The following is a 23,501-nucleotide window of genomic DNA, read 5'->3' as shown; positions in this document are numbered from 1 at the left end:
GAGAGCTTGCAGATGGAAGCTCAGACACTTTTACGGGGAACACCAGGCCTCCACAGCCTAAAGCCAGGGAAGCAAGTTTTCTTCTTTTGCATTATCCTGAGTCGGTGCTTCTGCCCACAGCCAAGGACATGTTCCTTAGGAAGATTTCTTGAGGGGATCCCTGGGTGACTCAGCGGTTTAGCGCCTGCCTTTGGCCCAGGGTGCGATTCTGGAGTCTTGGGATCGAGTTCCACATCAGGCTCCCGGCATGGAGCCTGCTTCTCCCTCCTCTTGTGTCTCTGCCTCTCTCTTCCTCTCTCTGTCTATCATAAATAAATAAATAAATCTTTAAAAAAAAAAAAAAAAGGAAGATTTCTTGAAGGTGGCTGTTGTCCTCATCCTACCGTGCCCAAAGTACATTTTGTATTGAATAATGTTGACCAAGAAAGAATTCACTGAAAATTTCAGTAGGTAGGCATTTACCTGGGCAATTAGAATCGCAATCCTGGAGGCAAACCTGACCCTTGCTCCGAGGAAGGCAAAGGGCAGGCGAGGTCCTACCTGCAGTTCCCATTTAGATCGCATGCAAAACAGGGGTTGAAACTGTGTTGCGGAATTGGTTGGGTTAACAGGCAAATGAGGGAATGAAACTTGTCAAATCACTTGGGCTCTTTTCCAAGTGAGGAATGTGGGGGAGTCAGATGTCACAGTGAGGTGAGGAGAGAATCGGGTCCTTGCTGAGGACTGGCTGCTGGCAAGAAGTTCAGTTTCTCTGAAGAGGACCTACATAAATTCCTCCTCCCTTAAGGCCTCCCAATCCTATTTAAAAGAGATTCAGCTAGGATTCTTGCTGCATTTTGTTTCATGTTTTTGTTTTGTTTTGTAAAGATTGTATTTATTTATTTGACAGAGACACACACACACACACACACACACACACACACACACGGAGTGGTGAGCACAAGCAGGGGGAGCATCAGGCAGAGGGAGAGGGAGGAGCGGGCTCCACACTGAGCAGGACCCCAGGATCATGACCTGAGCTGAAGGCAGAGGCTTAACCAGCTAAGCCACCCAGGCGCCCACCCATTTTGAAATCTCCTTTGTAATAAGGAGTGCTTATCTTGAAAAATGGCACATTGGCGGTGAGTTAGAAGATACAATGTACTTAAATCATGACCCAGCTTTTTGATACATTTATCCTTGAGCTGAGTTTTATATGCCGGGCCTTGCCCAAGTCCTGGGAATTTCAGGGTTGTAGCACAGTTCAACAATCATTAATGACTTTGTGTTTCTATGCTGGGCACCTTGCTAAGTGCTTTACAGATACATCCCCACTAAATCCCCCTTACCTCAGGATACTATAAATGTGCAATTTATAGTTTTATAAATGTGCATTTGGGAGCTTCCTAAATCCATTTTATAAATGTGCAAACCGGAAGAAGAAGCAGTGAAGTGACTTGCTCGAGGTCGCAAAGCTAGTAAGTGGTGAAACTAAGATTCAAACCCAGGGATTCAGATTTAAGTCTCCCTCACAGAGTTTTGGAGACACTAATTTTGTCTGCGATCAGCTAAGCCAGTAGTTCCCAGCCCTGGCTGTGCATGAGAACCCTCTAAGGAATTTTGAAACCTCTTCCTGGCCAGAATTGCACCCTAGACCAATTAAACCAGAATCTCTGGGGGTGGGACTCAGGCATAAATCATTTTTGAAAACCCCCCAGGTGATTCCAATTGTAAACCACCTGTGCCAAGCAACCCTAATTCTTTCCACCGGTTGACTTAAAAAAGAAAAAAAAAAAAAACTAGAAACAAGTTCCATTTTGTTCCTTTCCACAAGCAGTGGTTGAGGCTTGTGGAAAGGAACAATTGTGGAATTGCCCTTTCTGATCCAATAGCCTTTTTCATAACATTGCCACATGCTGGAGAGAGAGCCCCAAATTTTTGTTTGCCTTTTGATTTTATTTCGTTATCCATAGAGCCCAAAATGTCTGTTTGCCTTTTCATTTTAGTTCATTATTTCTGTTCTAATGGATAAATCAGCCATGGGCTGGCCTATGAAACAAGGGCTGGCAGCCAGACGGCCAGGAAAAACAGACACAGGCCTCAGGTGCAGGAGACAGATCCTAACCTGGCACCTTACAACTGTGCACCCCGGCAAATTGCAGAGCCGCTCAGAGGCTCACTTCCCTTCAGTGGAAATGATAGCATCAGAGGGTCTGTTGTGAGGATTAAGTGAGAGGACAAATGTAGGTAAGGCGGTGTCTGTCACCTAGTAATAATTGTGGCCCTGTACCGAGTCCGGTGCCGAGCGGCGAGCACACACCATCGCTAGTCCTGCCAGGGGAAGAAACGGAGACTTGATTAGAGGCGGCCACGGCTGGCAAGCGGGGAGCTGGGAGAGGAACCCACGTCTGCCTCTCTGTGGAAACCCATTCTCTGTCCACTGCACCAGGAAGGCGAACCTCCTTCCTGTCACGACGAAGGAGTGACTTCAGGTGACTTCACAGCCCTTTCTATAGCATCCATGTGTTAGCGCTTCCAGGCTGTCAGTGCTAAGGCCAGGATCCATGACTGCACCCCGCATACGAATCTGTGAATCTCACCCTTGTTTCTTTTCACTTTCTCTTTTTTTAAAAGACTTTATTTATTTGAGGGAGAGAGAGAGAGAGAGAGAGAGAGAGCGCGCGCGCAGGATGGGTGGGGAGGGGGGCGGGAGGGAGAAGCAGACTCCCGCTGAGCAGGAAGCCCCGCACGCAGGCACACAGGCTCTCTGCCGGGCCCCCAGGGTCATGCCCTGAGCCAAGGCAAATGCTTAACAACTAAGCCACCCAGGCGCGCCTCTCTCTCTCTCTCTCTCTCTTTTTTTTTTTTTAGATTTTATTTATTCACTCATGAGAGACACAGAGAGAGGCAGAGACACAGGCAGAAGGAGAAGCAGGCTCCATGCAGGGAGCCCGACGCGGGACTCGATCTCAGGACCCTGGGATCACACCCTGAGCCGAAGGCAGACGCTGAACCACTAAGCCACCCAGGTGTCCGTCTTTTTTTTTTCTTAATAGCAACAAAGGCAGTGCCGTCTTTTGAATTCTGCTGTAATATTAAAGTTCCTTTGAAAATAACACTAACACATTTGGGGAATCTTTCTAAAATGTATCGTAAATCTAAGTATTCTAGATCTACCATAGTAATCATTCCTTCCTTTTTGTTTCAGGATAGTAAAATGATGGCCTGAGACAGCTGGGTCCTCGAGGAGAGGGTAGCATGCAGACAGCGCCAGGCGCAATTTTATTTACCCCTTTTGCTTTAGTGGAGTTCTACCTGGAGAAGTCCTAGCTAAGAAACTAAAACTGCAAAGCTCAATCTGGCAATAAGTGCCCAGACATAGCTCCCTGCTGGGTTAAAAAATCTGAGTGATCCGTTGTCTGATCATGTCAGGATCTTCTAATAGATTCCATATTCCTAAGAGAATTGGTGCTGGTTTCGACAGTCTTCCATGGAGAGTGGTGTAGGGAAACAATCTGAAGTGATTTAAGGAGACTTAAAAATGGCTGAAATAGTTTAGGAGCTCAGTGCAAGAGAGACTGGGAAAGACAGCCCTCTGGGTGAACTATTAACAACGAAATTTCTCTCACCCTGTCATAACCTGTCTTACTGTGAACCATGTTGAATGAACCAAAACCTTGGGAATCACCGTGATTCCTTCCTTCTTTTCACTTCCTTATACCCATTCCATCAACAAATCTTAATGTTTCTATTTCCAAAATAGAAACTTCTATCCATCTACCCTATTCCTTGCCGCTAACATCTCTCCCCCGGGCCACTGTGGGAGCTTCCTAAATGGTCTCCTGCTTGCATTCCTGCCTCCTTCCAGTCCATTCTCCTGTTAATGTTCTTTCATTTATTTCCTTTTTGAAAGATTTACTTAATTGAGAGAGGGAACATATGCCCGCAAGGGAAGGAGAGACTCTTCTAGAGGACTCCCTACTGAACGCAGAGTTGGACTCTGCTCCATCTGACAACCCATGAGATCAGGACCTAAGCGAAAACCAAGAGTCTGCGGCCCAACTGACCCGACTGAGCCACCCAGGAGCCCCTCCTGTTAATATTCTTTTTGCAGTTATCACCATCTTATAGTGTTGATTTATTTCTTTTTGTCTGTTTTTATAGTCCATTTCCTTCCTTAGAATGCCAGCTCTATGAGGGCAGGGGCCAGGTCTGTTTTACTCCTCACTGTATCCCAGTCTCTGACACATTGAATCTTCTTGATAAATACACAAGGAATAAATGAAAGTGTGAGTGAATACATAACTTTAAATATTAAGTCATGTTTGTAAGTTGTCTACCCAGAAAATTATCATGAGATTGGCTTCCCAGACTGGGATGAGGAAAAGGACCTTCTATATTTTGATGACTCCTGAAAAGAATATGAGAACAATATGTTGGGAACATAATAGGGAGGAGGGCTTGTAAATGCCAATGTCTCAGGGCTCAGGCAGGTAACACCAATCTGGGGGCTGCCGTGTGTAAGCCACAATGAGTGGTGGGGCCATGACAACCTACAGACCCCATGACTTCAGCTAATGCAGCCATATCAGCTCTAGCCAACTGTGGCTGCTTGTTAATAAGAGCCCAGGGGTGTAAGATCTACCAAGTTTTCAAAAGAAGATGGGAAGTTTGTGTATCAACTAGAATTGGGTTTGCCTGTGAGTAATGATTTGAAAACAGTAGCTTAAGTGAGGTAGAGGTCTCTCACAAAAAGGGGTCTGGGGTGTGCAATCCTGGACTCATGGAGGGTCAGTGGAATGAGGGACCTAGGCTTCTTCTAATTTATTGCTCAGTTCAACATGGCTTCCATTCTCAAGGACGCCTCATGAGCCAGTGGACTGCTGTGGCTCCAGCCATTACTTCCTCATTCCAAGAAGTAGGAAGGAAAAGGAGAAAAGAAAGGGCCTGATCATTCTTTTATAAGGAGACTTGCTGAAAGCTTCCATGCCCCACTGTTACTCATTTCATTGGCCAGAACGAAATCATACAGCTACTCCTAGCTGCAAAGGAGGCTGAAAAATATAGTCTTTTTTTCTAAGTGGACATGGGCCCAGCTAAGGAAGAAGGGGAGAATGGATATTGGAGTTCTAAACTAGAAGTCTCTGCCAGAGCTCGCTTTTTCTGTGAAATTCCCAGGTTTTAACACCATGCCAGCCAAATGAAGCATGTCTGCCATCTGGTTCAGCAGAGGAACTGCTTGTTTTGTGACCCCTGCTTAAGGGAGCAAATATGGATGGGAAGCCTTTCTGTGGTAGGTGCGATAGCCTGTGAGTGAGGCTGGTGAGGGTCCTAAACGGGTGAAAGTTAACAGAGTTTCAAGAGGGAGGGTGAACAGCAGTGGCCCAGGTAGCCTGGGGCAGGGGGAGCACCGTGGAGGTGGCGGTAGGGTGAGGAGGTACGGTCCGTGGCCTGCTACCCAAGGGGTGCTTGGAGTTCGGCTGCCCCCCACTTCCCTCACCTTGAGGTCTTAGCAGCTCTTCTGGAGAGTGCACTTTCCATCTCCTTCAAATCGTGAGGTCTCTCCTCCTTCTGAGCTTCACCAAAGGTACCCTCATGCACTAGGTCAGGGTCACCCTTGCCGGAGGGCAAGGAAGCCTGGGCCTGACCCAGACTCCCCAAGCTCACCAGCTGGGCAGTCACTGCTGTCACTCTCTCAGCCTCCTCTCGGATGTGATGACTCCCCTTGAAATGGCTCAGTCTCCCCACTACGTTAGACCTTTGCGCCAGGAAAGGCACCACATATATTGGAAAAATCACTGGATTTGCAAGCGGACTTCCCTCCCTTGAATCCCTGCTCCATTGCTTACTAGTTAAGTGACTACAAATACTTTTGTAACCAACAATTGGAACATGGTGTTCTCCTTACCTACTTCATAAAGTTTTTTGAAGAGGTCACTTCTATAAAAGACCTTTGTATTAAGAAAAAACTAGGGGGATCCCTGGGTGGCACAGCGGTTTGGCGCCTGCCTTTGGCCCAGGGCGCGATCCTGGAGACCCGGGATCGAATCCCACGTCGGGCTCCCGGTGCATGGAGCCTGCTTCTCCCTCTGCCTGTGTCTCTGCCTCTCTCTCTCTCTCCTCTGTGACTATCATGAATAAATAAATAAAATCTTAAAAAAAAAGAAGAAAAAACTAGGGACACCTGGGTGGCTCAATGGTTGAGCTTCTGCCTTCAGCTCAGGGCGTGATCCCGGGGTCCCGGGATCAAGTCCCATATCAGGCTCCCTGCTGGGAGCTTGCTTCTCCCTCTGCCTGTGTCCCTGCTCTCTCTGTGTGTCTCTCATGAATAAATAAATAAAATCTTAAAAAGAAGAAAAAACTAAATAGTTCTAAATAGAAATTTAAGGTTCCAGTAAAGACTCATATTGGCCATATGTTTGAAATTGATGACTTTATTGACACAAACTTTGCAATAGAAAGTGTTAATAGGATAGTAAGAATCAGTTCTTGTATCATACACACAGGAAAAAATTGCCAGATGAGTTTCCAGTAACATGGTTTGACTTCTGATCACTGTCTTTGTGAAATCCAGATTGTTCCAGGGAGGGGCAGATCATATATGTCCTTTATTCCCTTCTCCCCCAGGAGGGAGACCTTGTTTCTATATAAAACAGAGACACCCTTTCAAGTTAATAAATCCCAAACAACTTGCAGCAGTGAAGTGATGCAAAAAAACAAGGATGTAAAGAGAAACTGGTGTCGTCCATAACTGACAGCACGTGAAGGGGGAAGAAACACCCCACACAGAAACACGACACATGTGCCCTGGGAGAATGAGCCCTTGAGCTTGCAGGATCATTGCCAACCTTTGGCAGCGGAAGGCTCAGCTGAGTAATGCCGGGGGGGGGCCATGGGAGTCACAGGTTTGGCTTTTATTTTCTTATTACTTTTTAATTTTCAGAACATGAAGTTCCCTAAAAGCCCTTTCTCAAAGTACCACAAAATGATAGAAGTTTGGGAAAACTAGTTTTGTGTAGGGTAAAGGCTTGGGCCGTGATTAGGAGAACACCCAGATCCAGAGTGTAAGAGAGAAACCTATTCTGAATGTCAAAGTGAGTGCTGCTGCAGAGCAGTTCACTACACACACCCTACACCTTAGGGTCAAGCTTCATCCCCTAGTTATTAAATCCGCTGTTACATTCAGGATGACTGGCCAGACTCCAAATCTCTTAGCATCTGCAAGGTGCCCGGTGCAGGGTTGGTACTTAGTGTTTAATGGATAAATACACAGTGTACCGAAGGGAGGGAGGAGGGAGGAAGCAGAAGCAGTACTTGTCTGTGTTTGAGGAATAACAAAATTGGCAGGTAACGAGGCCAAGTTTCTAAATTTTAACCAACGCATGTCAATTCTCTAGGCCACATTATATAAACACACACCACCAGGCTGCCTATTTCTGCTAACTATGGAGTTTATTGTTATTGTTTGGTACAACTTTAGTCCTACCTTTCCCAATCCAGGTGTGTTAACAGTCTTTTAAAAATCATGCTACATTACTTTGGAGGAAGATACTTCCCCTTTAATGTGTTTAAAGAAATGTTAGATGATTTTAATCTATCAAGACATTTTTCACTGCCTCTGATTTCTGACCCAGTGTGCATCAGTCTAACGTCAATGTCAACACAACAAGGTTAACAATGCACACCAACCAGGTACGGGCTTTCTAAAGTGACTCCTTCACGGGTAGCACATGACATAGTCCTGGTGCTGAGGACAAGATGCCACGGGCAAGCCGTATGTGCTGCTGGTACGTGTGCTAGGTTATCTCCCTCTGGTGAGCTGTGTCCACGCAAATGACCCAACTGGAGAAAACAAACACTCAAGAGTGCAGGCAAGGAGAACTGGGAAGCTCTGAAAATGTGGTGTCTGGCTGAGCCCCGGGAAGCATCCTAGGTTGGATGCGTTGACCACAGTGACCGTGACATTGCGGTGTGGAGGCTGACATGGACACCAGGATGGGGTGCATGGAAGGCAGTTGAGAAATGGGTGTGACTGCCTCACAGAGACCTCCCAACACATGCTGTGGGTGTTGACGGAGTGAGTTTGTGTGAAACTGGATCTGAATCTCGTACTGAGCTAAGGAAACATGTATAGCAGGAAATATTCCTGTTTCTCAATTTCTCCTTTATCTGGATTTACCGTTGGGTGAAAGACAACTTTTAAGTGAACACAGTAAGCTTTCTGATGGTGGTTTTCAGCAAGAGAGAACGAAAGAACAAGCTGACTGGAAAAGCGCACGCTACCATGGCCAGGGGAGCCTAGAATCCATGTGAGCATCTTTCCCCCAGGGAGTGTACTCCTACTTCTGTTTCATAGACCCACCTGTGGCTTTTGCTCACCGCTTTCACATCAGACCACAGAGCAGGAGTTGCAAAGAGGCAAACTAATTGCACATTTGCAGCTTATTACCATACACAAGTACTGCGCCAAAATGTTTACGTGGTAATTGGAGGCTGAGAATGTCCCCAAAGCCCAGGCAGCCACTGGCCTGCTGGGGAAGGCAGTCTCTCAAGGCAGCAGCATTATTCATCTTCTGCAAGGGTCACACCCTTCTTCAAGACTCTTTCATGGGGTCCAGGATGTGGAGGGCACCAAAGGAGTCCATCTGCCCTTCTAGTAGCACACTCTGCTAGTTAACACAGTTCTTCGCCATCCTTCGATTTCTGTCCACCTGTCGGATACTTTCTGTCACGTTAATGGTAACTTCTTTTGCAGACATTCGCTTAGCGTCTCTTTTAGCCTGTTAAAAAGTTTAACATCATGAATTGAGTTAGAAGAAAATATCCAAATTTGCATTCATCTCTTGAGATTGTTACACACACACACAGGCAGGAAGAATAACCCACAAGAATACACACACATACACTCCTTTTCAAACTCCTCATTTCTCTGTTGAAACTCTAATACTGACCTAGCACAGAGCCTGGCATAAGGCGTACTCAGTAAGACACTGTTGAATGAATGCATTAATTGGCTAAGTTCCATCAAAAGGTAGTGTGGAAGCTTTCACAGTTAGCTTTAGTAAAGCAATGAAGGAGTAGGGCTTTGGAACTGGACAGACTCTGTGGTTTTTATTTTTTAAAGATTTTATTTATTTATTCATGAGAGAGAGAGAGGCAGAGGGAGAAGCAGGCTCCATGCAGGGAGCCTGACGTGGGACTCCATCCCCGGACTCCAGGATCACACCCTGCCCCGAAGGCAGGTGCTAAACCGCTGAGCCACCCAGGGATCCCCAGACTCTGTGGTTTAAATACTGACTAGATAATTTCACCACGAGCAAGTTTTTTCCAAGCTAACCCTCAGTCTTCCCCTCCTAAGTCAGGGAATAATAACAGTACCTACCTCACAAGATTATTGTAAGGATTAAATAAAGTCTTGCATTAAGGTACTCAACATAATGCCTGTCACACACACACACACAAAAAAAAAAAAACGGACCAAAAACAGATTTAGTAAATATAATAAGTAGAAAGATAGCTTATCTACTTCTAAGTGACGATAAACCAAAAATAAAAGTCCAGAATCCATATTAAATACTAAAGCATTGACTAAACTGTAGGCTCTCCAACCCCTCAAGAGTAAACTTTGACTAGTGGGGAGTGATTTTGTGCCCATTCTGCTCAACGATATACTTGGAGTGAGCACGAGAGGGGTCTTGGGAGTCGTCTCCATAGTGGATAGACAGACATGTGTTGTCCCATCCTCAGTCCAGAAAGACCTGCTGCCTTGCTTCTGGAAGTGCAGTCAGTGAATGACTTCCACATGTCCCACTGGGGTGCGCAGCTGCAGAAAGCCACCTCACCCCGGGTCACACCCTTGCCATGGTGGCCCAATGTGGGGGATACAAAGGCCTGGCCATTTTGGCACAAAGCTCTGACATACCACTACGCTCCAGAGCTCCCCATGGGGTGGGGTAAGCTGCAGCTGCTTGCACCTGGCTCACCTGCTCCCTTTGCCCACTCCTGCTTCTACACCTCCTCTCCACAGAGGTTGACGCCCAATGAACATCCTATATAAGGACATCTTGAGGTCTGCTTCCTGGAAAACACAGTCAGCCTCAGATCTGAGGGAGCATCTCCCAGGGCGTGAGCACCTCCCCATGCTGGGTGTGAGTGTTGATAGATTCATGTTTTTCATATAACATGACCCCTGAATACAAGCCAACTACTTTCTCTGTAGTGCATCCAAAAAAATGATGGGCTGTTGCATCCCTGGAGAAAAATACATGGGCCTGTTTTATTTACTAGCAAATGCTATGTAGTTTGTAACCTGTCACATAAATCCTGTGCAGTAGCTGCTGGTGATGCTCCCTCTAAATTCTCTTTCCGTGCCTGGTGCATCTATTCCCCAATGGCTGTGAGTTCCAGCAGCTTACTGCTCAGAGCAGCACCCATATTTTGAGAATTGCCCTCATCTAATTGGAGTCACCTTGCTCAGAAATGCTACAGAGGTCACACACTAATTCCTGGAGACAGCGCAAAGCCAGTATCTGATTGTTAGTGATACAAAATGCTGGCCATTTTGCCTCAAGGAGATATAAATCTAGGACACCTCCATGCTCCAGAGCCTCCATAGGACCAAGCTCCCTGCGGGATTCAGTAGGGCTTACGTATTTGCTGGACTGGGTCTCCTTCCCATCCTGCTTCCCTTACCACCATATGGGCTTCACCTGAGATGACTCTTTCAATCAACTGCTTGCACAAGAATCCTCATCTTGGGCTCTGCTTCCAGAAAACCTGACCTAAGAATACTTTATGGGTGATCTGACGGTTGTTTAAGGGATAATTTTGACTACATGCAATTTTAGTCTTAACCGCTGATGTCATGAGCTAGGACATCATTCCTCCCCTCATGTTCTCAGTGCCTGGCACCATCTGAAACAGCAGGCTCCTAATTTCAGTTTGGCTGAATTAGTGGATGAATGAATGAATGAACACACTATGCTTGTCAACGCATCCTTGTTTGAACAAACAGAAGTCAATGCTGTTTAAGGATTCAGGCTTACACTCAGCTCTTCCAAGCCTGAACTGGCAGCAGAGCAAGCAGTGACTTTGATGGGTTTATTTTTCCCTAAAAGCAGAGAACTCCTAAAGTCCCACAACCAATTGCACTAAAAAAAAAAAAAAAAAAGTGTGGCAATTACTAGGCCAATTCCACCTGATTTGCATTTCGGGTGTTACTGCATACAAGCCTTGAGGATGAGGCATGGGACAGAGACACAGGGGCTTTGTTTAAAATGAGCGAAGTTGACAGCAGCATTCCGCTTGAACTGGTGGGCAGTAAGAGAGCTTTCCAGACTAGAAATGTAAACTTTCCAAATGGTATAACTGCTTGTCTCTAGAGATACTGGCAAGATTTCAGAAAAGGTTATTAAAGATTACACACAGAAAATGCTCTGCTCTATGTGTTAGTCTGCTTTTCTAAGCTTAAAAATATAAGCAAAAATTCAATAGCTGGATGATTCTTAATTTCCTTATCTAAGAGTCCAAAGCCACAAAATAGTCATTCCCAGAACAGCTACAGAATATGTATAGTTTTAATCTCAAGCACAATGGGGTGATTTCTTTTTTTTTTCCTTTTTGCAATTTCTTAAATTTGTATATCCGAAGCCCACCTAGTGACAGGGTTCAGAGCACAAGCTTTGGAGCCTGACAGACCTGGACATAGGACAAGGCTTTGTTACCAGTTAGCTGCCACAAGCCGTATTACTTTACCCTCTGGATCTCAGTTCCCTTACCTGAAAAATGAAATAATGCCTGATTCTTTGTGGGGATTTTGAGAGAATTAAGCATGTCACTCAGCATTAATAGGGTGACCAACTTTTCCCAGTTGGCCAAAGATTGGCCTATTTTATTATTTTTATTATTTTTTTAAAGATTTTATTTGTTTATTTGAGATAGGGTGAGACAGAGAGAGAGAGAGAGCAAGAGCCAGAGGGAGAGGGAGAACCAGGCTCCCTACTGAGCAGAGAGCCCCACTTGGGGCTCAATCTCAGGACTTTGGGATCATGACCTGAGCTGAAGGCAGATGCTTAATGAACTGAACCACCCAGATGCCCCAGCTGGCCTGTTTTAAAACTGAAGTCCTCCATTCTGGAAACCTGCTCAGGCCCCTGCAAACCAAGATAGTCAGCCCAGTCAGAGCTAACATTAATTCTATTTGCAAAATGATGATGTCAAACGTACTAAATTTGAACAGAAAACCTTCTTATTCTACTGGAACTATGGCTCTTGATCCTGCTACTTCTAAACAACACCGACAGTAATCCTGCGAGGTATGCATTTGGCTAAAGGACAACTATGGTGTTGTACTCCAGTGATGGGTACAGGTTCTAAGCCATAAACAAGTCCACCTTCAAACAATCACACTATATTAACTCTATCAAGTTAAACAATTAGACCAACAAGGTATTCTCTTGGAAGTATTTTAGAAAAAGAGAAGCTTTCGAGTCTGAGACACCAGCAGAAAGGCATTGCCTCTTGTACAGCAGCGCGGACATTCAGGAGGTCTGTTTTGACTAGAATCTACTTACAACTTGGAAATCTCAGACTTCAAGCCCAAATGAGAGGGAGAGAGAAGATGAGAAAGAGAATGACAATGCCAGGCTCTTTTCTCTAAAGCCCTGAGAAGTTGCTTTGCTCTCCTCCAAGAGAAGAGCTATACAGATACATGGAACAATTATCCCATTTTGTTCTTCAGATACTGTGTATAACAGGTATTTTCCCCACTGATGTGGCTCTTAACCAGCCAATCCTTTTTTTTTTCTAAGATTTTATTTATTTATTCATGAGAGACACAGAGAGAGAGAGAGAGAGAAAGAGAGAGAGCGAGAGAGGCAGAGACATAGGCAGAGGGAAAAGCAGGCTCCATGAAGGGAGCCTGACGTGGGACTCGATCCTGGGACTCCAGGATCATGCCCTGGGCCAAAGGCAGATGCCCAACCACTGAGCCACCCAGGCAACCCAACCAATCCTTTTTATTTAATATCCCATTCCCTTGATTTAACTACAGGCAAAGAAAATCTGTCCCAATTGCAATTACTGGCTTAAAAACAAAACAAAACAAAACAAAACAAATATGGTCCCAAGTCAGTGATGAGAGAAACCTATTTGGCATCTTTTTCTTTTGTGGCTCTCTGCTAATTCAATCCTTCCCCCAGTTCTAAAATCCTTGTTTTGTGAGGTTTATCACCACTGACTCTTGTTAATGGGCCACCTCTAGTTTCGGACTCAGCTTTACAGCTTTTCTCTTCTTCCCTCTGCCTCATTTTAATTTCTGCAGGTTTAGAACTCTGTGAATCATGGACTTTAGTTCTCTTGACCCTGCCTCTTTAATTAAAAGTAATTCATTGGCTGCCACTTCTCAAGGGTCACTAGATTGACTGTGATCACTTCCTGGCATCTTCAAACCCAGATGGACTTAATCTCTTGGGGTTTAGAAGTCAACAACTGGCCCATTCCCCAGTGGAAATGGGGGCAGCGTGGCTGCTCCGCGAAGGCCTGGGGTCAAGGCTGCAGCTCAGTCTGCTCAACCCTTTCTCACTTTCCCCTCAAATGGGAATATAGATGTTCCCAACTTTATTTTGACTCCAGAAGTATATCTATACCTGACATGGGATCACCTGAACCTTTTTACAGTTCCTCACACACAAGGAAGAAAGGCAAGGCTTACTAAGATTATGATTTTTAAAAAAAGATTTTATTTATTTGAGAGAGAGTGAGAGAGAGTGAGCGAGTGCACACAAGTGGGGGAGGGGCAGAGGGAGAGGCAGAAGCAGACTCCCCCTTGAGCTGGGAGCCTGGCGTGGGACTGGATCCCCCGGACTGAGCCGAAGGCAGTCACTTAACTGACTGAGTCACCCAGGCAGCCCCTGGGATTATGATTTATGAGACATCAATTTTTCTATTTGAGTGTATTTTTTACTTATAAAACCAGTACATAATTACGGTAGAGAAATTCAAAGAGTAAAGGGCATGATGAAAAGTAATATTGTTCCCATGCTCTGGCCACACTTGGGCTTTCCCCAGGGGTAACCACAGCTAATGATTTCTCTTTCCCAGTATTCTTTACTTCCTTCCTGGCCTTAACTATGGTTTGAATTATATATTTGCTTGTTTACTCATATATTTTCTACACCCTCATCAGATTATAAATGTCAAGAAGGTAGGGACCCAGTCTGTTGTGTTGACCAGAATATATCCCCAGAATATAATTTAGTGCCTATCACATAATAGATACCCAATAAATAACTTGGTGAACACATACATGGGAAGAAATCTTTAGAAAGAAGAGAAGAGATGCCCTGGGAATAGCACACCTGTTTGCATTACACTGTCCTGCCCTGTAACTTTCCTAGAAACTGATTGTTTCTTACGCTGTCCCTGAGAGACAGAAATGGTGCTACTTCTTCTTTTCCAAAGAGGCAGTGAAAGTCACTCAAGCCAACATAATTTGAACAAGGCCAATGTTGATATAGACAGTAGGCTGAACTGAAGATGGTGGAACTGGGTCCCACATCCAGCCTCCCACAACTCTGCCAAAGCTTACTCTGAATTCTCCACTGTTTTGTTTTTGGTAATAGAAGGAAGAACATGGGGTTTGGAGGCAAACAGATCTGGGTTTACATTTGTATTTATTACTTTTGCAGCATTTCAGAATAAACAAATGCATGTTTAATTTGATAGTGGCTTAGGTTTAATAATTTATTGTGATTGTAAATAACTCCTTCATAATTCCTTCATCCATATCCAATTAGAAGATATTAGATACAGTGGCTGTGTCCTAGACTCAGGAATCTATAATATGAAGTTTCTAATGATTACATATCATGGTATCTTGATACGTAATCTAATGATTGATAAGTATCTAATGATTGATAAGTATCTAATGATTACATATCTATGGTACTCCATTAAAGACAAAATGAACCACAATTAAAGAGTGCACGTACCTATTTTTTTTTAAAGATTTTATTTTTTTATTCATGACAGAGAGAGGCAGAGACACAGGCAGAGGGAGAAGTGGGCTCCATGCAGGGAGCCCGACGTGGGACTCGATCCTGGGACCCCAGGATCACGCCCCAGGCCAAAGGCAGGCGCCAAACCGCTGAGCCACCCAGGGATCCCTCTATTTTTTTTAAGTCCAACACAGTCACATGACTACTCCCTGTGCCATGCTGGCCAAATACCTAACCTTCTTGAGCCTGTTTTCCTGAGTGAGAAATGCTACTTCCCCCTTAGAGTGAGGAGTAAAGATGATGCCATATGCAGTGTGCCTGGCTCATTGTGGACACTCCCTCCTCTCTTCCTTCCCAAAAGATTAAAGACCGAGCCTTGTCAGCTGCAACTCAAGACATCTTTCTCCTGTTCAGTCAAGCCCTATTAAAGGGAGACAAGCAATAACTAACATCTAGCTGTTCCCAAATTCTGTGATTTTATTTGCTGCTGTTTCATGGCATTAATTCGAGGTCATCAGAAAACATTTGATCTTGATGACTCCACTGAGGGCCAGGATGCTAGCCTCCAAAGGCAGGGGTCAGGTCACGCCTCAGGCAAAAATCTCCAGAACTCCCCAAGCCTGGAGTGAATCCTGTGCCCATCACAGCCCCATGTACGGTACTCAGGCTGCTCAGCATAGGGGTTTAGACCTGTACGGTAGCAAGTGCCAAAGGAGTTACTGCCTTTCAACCTGAACCTCAGGTAGATCAAACACCAGGAAGGCAGCAGAATCTGTTTGAAAGAAGCACTGGGGATCCCATAAAACAGTCCTCAAGCACAGGATGGTGGCGCTGGAGGGGCTGGGTGGGCCTGGTGCCCTGGGAAACCTTTCTAATCCTCCGGAAGTGCTCACCAGCATTCCATCAGCATGTAGTTCGTGAGCATATTCTAGGTTCATAATCCTGAATGAAGGTGGTTCTGGGGGCAAAGGAGCCTGAAAGTCTTCTAATGGAATTGGCTTTTCTACAGACCCTTAGACAGATGATGAGTCTTGAAATTCTTCAGCTGTATAAGGTAGCTGCATGTGTGGAGGTAGTGAGAATCACCATACACACACACACACACACACACACACACACACACACCCTCCACATCCCTATACTGCTAAATTGCCTCCTTTTCCCAGAATCGAGCTAGAACGTGCATCAAAGTGCCCATCTGGCAGGTACCCCTCTCTGGTTTTCTTCAATGGGTTCCTTTGTTCTCTCCCTCCTTTTAATGTCACGTTTGTGTTTTCCTAGGAGAAACTCCTATTTACTTTCCAAACTCTTCTCGTGCATCTCCTATCGCCACCACCCAGGAGAAATTCTGGGCTTCTGCCACCCTCCTTGCTGGATGAGGCCCCCCTGTTTGGACAAAGCCATCTCTGCAAGGCTTCTCCCATCTTTCCTGGACCGGACCTTGCCTCGCTGGCACCCAGACCCCGGGTGTGGGGGGAGCGGGAGCAGAAGGAGGAAGCTTCTCGGCTGGAGTCAGTCGGGACATCAGTGAAGTGCTCAGTGCGGTCTGGCCACTTGGCCAAGGACAATAAAGTAACTCAAAACGACACAGCTTCGGAAGACATGAGGGCTCCTTGGGAGGCTCGAGCCCTGTCTGCTCAGAGCTGTATCCACACATACACTTCCACCTTGGCCAAATACCTGAGGAGATAGTTCTAGGGGGAGGAAAACAGAGTCCCAAGGCTGAGGAAATGGCACTTTCAGATTTGAAAGCAAATGTTTGGAGGCAGCCCCGAGTTCCTGAGCAATTAACCAGCGGGAGAGGATAAGCAGCTGGAGAACTTCCTCTTGCGTTTTGGTCGAGCTCAGGGCAGGAGCCGGAGGGAAGGAGACCCAGTCAAGGATTTCTCAGATGCGGAGATGTCAGAAAGGTCCCAAGTGACTGGAAGAAATCAAGACACAGTACAGAAAGAGAAAGAGCCCTCCCCGAGACAGGTCCCATTTGCTAAAGATCGTGGTTGTCACATTCCTTTTGCCAGGTAGCACCTATTAACACCAGGCCTAAGACAGGGGCTGAGGGAAGCTATGGTTGGTTTGATGGGACACGAAGTGGAGAGGGGGTCAGAAGAGGAGATGCTGCTGCTCACAGCCATTAGCACCATCAGTTGTCCCCATCACCTTTCGGAAAGCAATCTGAACTGTGGGAAGGCGTCTATGTTGAAGGGAGAAGTTGCTAGCCCCCACTCCTGGCCTTTTATTTCCTGGAAATAAATGGCACTATTTCAAATCGGCAAAGCTTTTGTTCATTTATTCTGTATTATCTGCGTGCCCAGCTTCACCCGCATTAAAATTGGCAGCTGCTTCAGAGCAAAGGGCTTGTGTTCCTTTTTCACTCCCGCATCCTTGGCATCACAAAAGTGCCTGGAAACCTAGAAGGCACTCGGTGGAAGAACAGGACATGAATGAGTCCAAGGAGCGCTTATAGGACCTGAGGAGAACGTTTTCCAGGTCTAGCAAGGATTGCCTTTAACACGCAGACTTGTTTTATAAATCAGATTTAGGCAGGTGCATAAAGATTCGTGCTTCATGACAAGTTTTTCTAGAGAAAAAAAGCTCTTAAGAAGTGCCAAAAAACCATCAGCCCGGTGGCTGGATGATGTAGAGGAGAACGCTGTGAAGTGGTAGTAGGTCATCTTGGGAGAGCTGAGGAAGAGGGAAGTCACTGAAAATGCCGGAAGCTTTAGCCCAGAGTATAGGAGACCAGCGAGGAAGAGATAAGATGTCAAAGGCCCCGGAGGGTTCAGGCAGAAGATGATTTTCATTGAGCGGATTCATAGCTGAGAGCTGTGTGGATACAAGATAGCTCTGCTGACGGAAGCTTCAGTCAGAGGTAAACTTGTCCTGTAAACTGACAGTCGATAGGAAACCTCTGCCATGGCTTTCGAGGGATTCAAGACGTCCGGTGGCTGGTGAGATCCCAGGACGTCAGCAAATGTCTGGACACTCAGAACTCAGCTCTCTGCCCCCTGCTCTTATTTGGGAAGTGGCTACAACACAGGCGTTGCTCACTGAATTGTGAAAACAACCTGCGTGGACGGCTTATCAGCGGGTGTCACCTGCTCCTGGAGCTGAGCTGCTCAGGGGGCAAAGGCCCTCGCCCCCTGCCCTGGGGGAGCGCTCTCCCACGCGTGTGTGCTGGGGGACTGCTCCGAAGAGCCATCACCGGTGTTTGGTTCCATTGGGCTGTGGTGCTGTGTGCCTAACCATGCCCTGCTAATCCTTGCTGGCTTCCTTAGGGCACTTCTCAGTTTACAAAGAGCAGGCCCATCTGCTCTCTCATGGTGGTAGTATTTCCATTGTGTGGGTAAGGGACCTGAGACTCAGAGATTAAGCCGTTCTTGCCAGGCCACTTAGTTAAGGAGCATTAGAGCTGAATTTGCAACAGGTTTTCTAACCAAGGGTTAGAGAGGTAACTCACTCAGGTGACAAGAATTCCATTATTAGAGAACCAGTTGTGGCCTCAGGAAACAGCTGGCACTGGCCTGCGGGGACAGGACCAGTAAATTTTGACGGGGGTGGGTTTGGACAATCAGCACCAGGTAAGCAGTGGATTTGGAGGGTGGGCCATGGTGCAGATGAGGAAGTGGAAGAGGGGCGGGGAGGAGGAGGAGAAAGCAGATCCTGGCGGGCCTACCAAGGGCATTCTTTCTGGTGGGAGGAGCCAGGGCCAGTGTGGGGAGCACCCCCCACCTGCCACACACACACACACACACACACACACACACACACACACACACACAGCAGCTCTGGGAGAAAGGAAAGAATCCAAAGGATGCCAGCTGGCTCTGGGATGCCATAGCCCTGCTTCTTCTTTAACACTAACAGTCTGAGGGTGATGCTGGCACCACATGCTGCAATGACAGCCCCCCTTGGGGACTCTCCCACTGCCTGCCTTGGTGGGGAGGGTAGGAGGTAAGATGCTGGCTTGTCTCCTGCCACACCACACCGATCTTCTCTCTCCTTCCCTGTCAACCCTGAGCCTGCTCACTGCCTGGCCCAAAACTGGTTCCTGTGACCGGTACAATCCTCAGTGTCAAGATGGTGAGAGCTGTGCTGAAGGGATCCTCGAACAAAGCTATATTTATGCAAACACATGCTGCCTTTAGAGTGCAGATAGTAAGGGCCCATTTCTACTGATTCAACAAAACACGGCAGCCCTCAAGGCAGGGGCTGGGGTATGGTGGGGTCCTGCTATCTTCTTTGTAACAATTTTCACATGGGTGGGGTAGAAAATCTCCACTGGCAAGGTGAGCCATCACTGCTCCTTCCCTGGGTACCATTTCAGCTGGGCCCTGTTCTAGGAGCAGCTCCCCCCTTCTCCTGAACCAAGTGGGTTCTGTGGCTGTGACCTACCTCCATGGTCCGAAGGCCATTCTGTTTCTGGGTCAGAGGGCCTGAGGTGAGGCTCTGGGGATTCGGGCACTGGGTCCCACAGCTCATCTTCTTCTCCGGGTTGGATATTCCACCTGGGGCTGCAGATCGGGGTATACCATTGGAGGACAGTCCATCTTCCAGCACACCTTGGGGAGGGAAACAGAGAATGGCACTGGAGTCTGGCACATGACAGTTGCTACAAACAATCCCCAAGAATGTGGGGAAAAAGCTACAAAGAGGAAATAAGTCACAGAATCCCACCATGCAGAACTACTCTTTTCTAAAAGAACATATGTGTGCGGTATATATATAATACACACATATATGTTATAGTAGGCTCTACACCCAGGATGGAGCCAATGTGGGGATTGAACTCACAATCCAGAGATCAAGAGTCACACACGCCTAACCGACTGAGCCACTCAGACACCCCTTTGTGTGTGTGTGTAGGGGGGGGGGATTTTGACAAAAATGAGACCCTAAAATAATTTCATAACCTGAAATTTTTATTTAAAAATACATCAGTGACATTTTTCCATGCAATTCAATAATCTGCCATCAGTTTTCACACGCTTAATCTGCCATTGTATGGATGTGTCACCATCGGTTTATTTTTTTATTCTTTTAAAGTAAGCTCTATGCCCAACATGGGGCTTGAATTCATGACCCCAAGATCAAGAGTTGGATGCTCTACTGACTGAGCCAGCCAGGCACCCCGTGTCATCATTTATTTAATCCCCTCTCGTTGGTTATTTGTTTTCACAGTAAATGTGACTGTGATTGAAACTCCTTGGGGTAAAGCTTTATTCTTAATTACTTCCTTTAGGTAAATTCCTACAAGTGGAACTGCTGGTTTGAAGGTGATACAGAGTTTTTTACACAACTGGACTGAGAATATGTTCATTCCATAACAAATGACAGGACATTATAGGATGAGGCTTAAATAGCCTCACTGAAAAGCAAGAGGGCTACATGGAGGAGTACGTGGATGAGGAGCACCTGACTGAAAAGACAAGAGGTGGCCCAGGATACAGGGGCATGAGCAGGTGTGAGGCAAGAAGCAGGAAGATGCTCGGCAGTAGCCACAGGGAGGCCAGTGGCAACCAGGTAGACTGGCCATTTTACCCCGCACCCCCAGCTGCTCAGGCTGGTCAGCAGTCATGGAGCAGTCTGTGAGGTGGCATATGGTGACATAATAAATACATATTTGGTGTTTTCCCCCAGTTCCTTCCTTAGTGACAGGGGTGACAGAGGCATCTTTTGTTATAACATTTAGTTTTTGCTCCAATTCATGACACAGAGCTCCTAAATGCCTTAGAATTTTGCGAATGAGAGGGGAGACAGGAGCACCATTTATTCTAATGAAGCAACTCTCCAGGGTCCCCTTGATAGCTTCAGGATAGGGACCTCGTGCCAGAAAGACCTAATCTTGACTAGGAGCTTGGGCCTCTCAGCCCCACCTCCCAAACTCTGAGGATGGGGGAGAGGCTGGAGACTGAGTCATTTGATCATGCCTACATGGATGAAACTTCCAATTAAAAAAAAAAAAAACAACTAAATAACAATATTTAGGGAGCTTCCAGGTTGGCAAAAGCATCTATGTGCCAGGAGGGTGACAAACACCAACTCCACAGGAACAGAATGCACTTATGAATCTTCTAGATCTTGCCCTATATCCTCTTCACCTAGCTGTTCATTTGTATCCTTCATAATATCCTTTACAATAAACTGGCAAACATAAGTAATGTGTTCCTGAATTCTGTGAGCCATATTAGTAAATTACTGAACCTGAGGAGGGGCTAAAGAACCCCAACATATAGCTGGCTGGTCAGAAGTACAGGTGACAACCTAGGACTTAAGATTGGCATCTGAAGTGGGGGGCAGTCTTGTGGGGACAGGCCCTTCACCTGTGGGGGCTGTGCTGACTCTAGGCAGTGGGTGTCAGAACTGAACTGAATTGTGGTGTCCAGAGAGTTGGAGAATTGGTTGATTTGGGGGGGGGGGGGAAATCCCACATGTTTGGTGTCAGAAGTGTAAGTAGAAACAGTACAGAGAGGTGCCTGGCTCAGAGAGAAGGGCAGGACTCTTAGGGGCTGGCGACACCTGAGAGAACAAGAACAAGAAAGAGAAAATCCATGCCACAAAGGCTGGCTCTCTGAAAACAGTGCCAAGGCTTAGGCTGGTAGCAGTTTCCAACCCTGCCTTCCAAGTGGGCTTCTCAAGTAGGTGCAGCTGACATGCTCACAGGAAATTTCAGTTACAGAAATTAGCACCAAAACAAGAATAAACAAACATCTGAAGGCGGCCAACACTGTAAAAGAGAGACAGCAAACTTTAGGGCAGAGACCCCACAGGAAATGTAGCTAACAACGTATGCAGCAGCAAATTTTAAATGAGTGTAATTAATCTGCCCAAAAAACTGAGGGGAAGATAAGGCAAACACAAAATGAGGACAAAAGTGACCAAAAAGGTTCAAATAGAGATATTTGAAATAATCATTTTAACCATTGAGATGAATTTTTAAAAACTCAGTAGCAGAGCTGAATAGCAGGAAAAACATAAAGAGCAAGTTAGTGAGCTGCCCTAGGGATTCTCCTGGAAGAAGCAAGTGAGAGTATGAAAAACACGTTGGGAACACAGGATCAAAATCCAGACATTACAATCTCAATCTAATAGCAGTTCCAGAGGAGAGAGTAGAGAAAAATGAAGGGAAGCAATATTCACATATATAATAGTATTTCTCAGAACTGAAGAAAGCTGTGAAACCCCAAATCGAGTCTACCAGACACTTGGCAAGACAAATAAAAAGAAAACCCAACCCAGACAGATCTTATAATTCAAACACTATCAATAACAAGAAAAGCTTCAGAAGAGGGAAAACAAAAACAAAACAAAAAATCTCAAAAATGAGATTGACATTAGACTTCTAATCAACAACCAATGAATGTAAGAAAATATGGAACAGTGATTTCAAGATTTCAAAGGATATGCACGTTGTAAAATCTTCTGCAATATACTGCCAGATTTGCCTCTACCAACCTTTCTCCAGTTACCCTACTGCCCTCTGCCAACAGTATATGAAATGGCAATATTCCCCGAACCATCACAGACTCTGAATATTTTCTTTTTTTGTTTTTCATCTTTTCCAATTTAAGAAGCAAAATAAAGTATCTCATTGCTTGGATTTACATGGCTTGATTTACTAGAGGTATTATTTATATGCCTATTGGCTAATTGTGTTGTTGTTTTTTTAAATTGCTGAGTCACTTGCCTATCTTTCTTTGGGGGTGTTAGCCTGGGTTTGCTCCTAATTAAACTTAAGGGAAACAAACCAAATCCTTTCCCAGAGTGTTGAGAAATTATTTGCCGGGAGGCACGCACCGGAACACAGTACGTTTGATTCACAAAGAGAGGGGGTTGGTTGACTAGGCACAGCTGGTGAGGTCACAGTCCCGACACAGCCGGGGAAACAGTGACCCAGGGAACACACACGTCCACATGTTACCCACCTGTTCTGCAAAATGCTATGAGGCTCTCAACTGTGGCAATGGGATAGAAATCAGAATTCAAAATGTCAAAAATCACAACAGAAAATGGCTGGGCTCGAGCTTCCTGGCTGGCAGGCTGGGATACATTGGGACACCGTGGATGTGTTCCCGATGTGCAGAGACATTGATTCTCTCAGCTTGGCTTGCCCTATATCTTTGTGGCCCCTTCCTCCATCAGCCTGCCCTCCCGTCCCTTCTCATCTTCCCTCCATGTTACACCCAAAGGGCCTCAAATGCACCAGCATGGACACCCTAGCACACATATTCATTCTCCATCTCTGCTGCTCCCTGCAGACAGCTGCCCCTTGGCCCAGCAGAACGCTAACCTGGAGAATGAATCAGAAGAGGCCCATGAAAATCCAGGAAGCAGGCTTGGTGCGATTTGGGCTGGTAATTCCAGAGTCCCAGCACCCGCAGAAGAGTCTCGAACAGAGCTTCTCATTGTGGTCCAGGGACGAAACTGTTATTGCTGGTCTGCTGCGGCTTAAGTTAAAAACTGAATGCGAGCACTTAGAAATTTCTATGGCACTTGACATTGCTGGAACATCTGAAGATGAACCGGTGT

The 23,501-nt window shown here is 46.0% G+C and overlaps 1 protein-coding gene across 5 annotated transcripts in view; it reads right to left on the bottom strand.

Annotated features, from left to right (window-relative positions):
- Positions 1-6,397: 6,397 nt before the first annotated feature.
- The window catches only part of BAALC (BAALC binder of MAP3K1 and KLF4), a 106,633-nt gene continuing 89,529 nt past the window's right edge, over positions 6,398-23,501 (bottom strand). For 4 of the 5 annotated variants that reach the window (XM_077846851.1, XM_077846855.1, XM_077846856.1 and 1 more), the window contains 2 exons: positions 19,368-19,534; positions 6,398-8,759 (listed from right to left, as the gene is read on the bottom strand). In XM_077846851.1, coding sequence (XP_077702977.1) covers positions 8,649-8,759; positions 19,368-19,534 — 278 coding nt within the window. In that variant the 3' untranslated portion in view covers positions 6,398-8,648. Of the gene's footprint in view, positions 8,760-15,006; positions 16,897-19,367; positions 19,535-23,501 lie in introns of those variants that run through there. The other variant, XM_077846853.1, reaches the window with a different exon arrangement.

Source organism: Canis aureus, chromosome 14 (genome assembly GCF_053574225.1).
Source record: "Canis aureus isolate CA01 chromosome 14, VMU_Caureus_v.1.0, whole genome shotgun sequence".
In the NCBI taxonomy this organism is placed as follows: domain Eukaryota; kingdom Metazoa; phylum Chordata; class Mammalia; order Carnivora; family Canidae; genus Canis; species Canis aureus.
The sequence above is the reverse complement of the archived record's forward strand: the minus strand, read 5'-3'. Positions and strand labels throughout refer to the sequence as shown.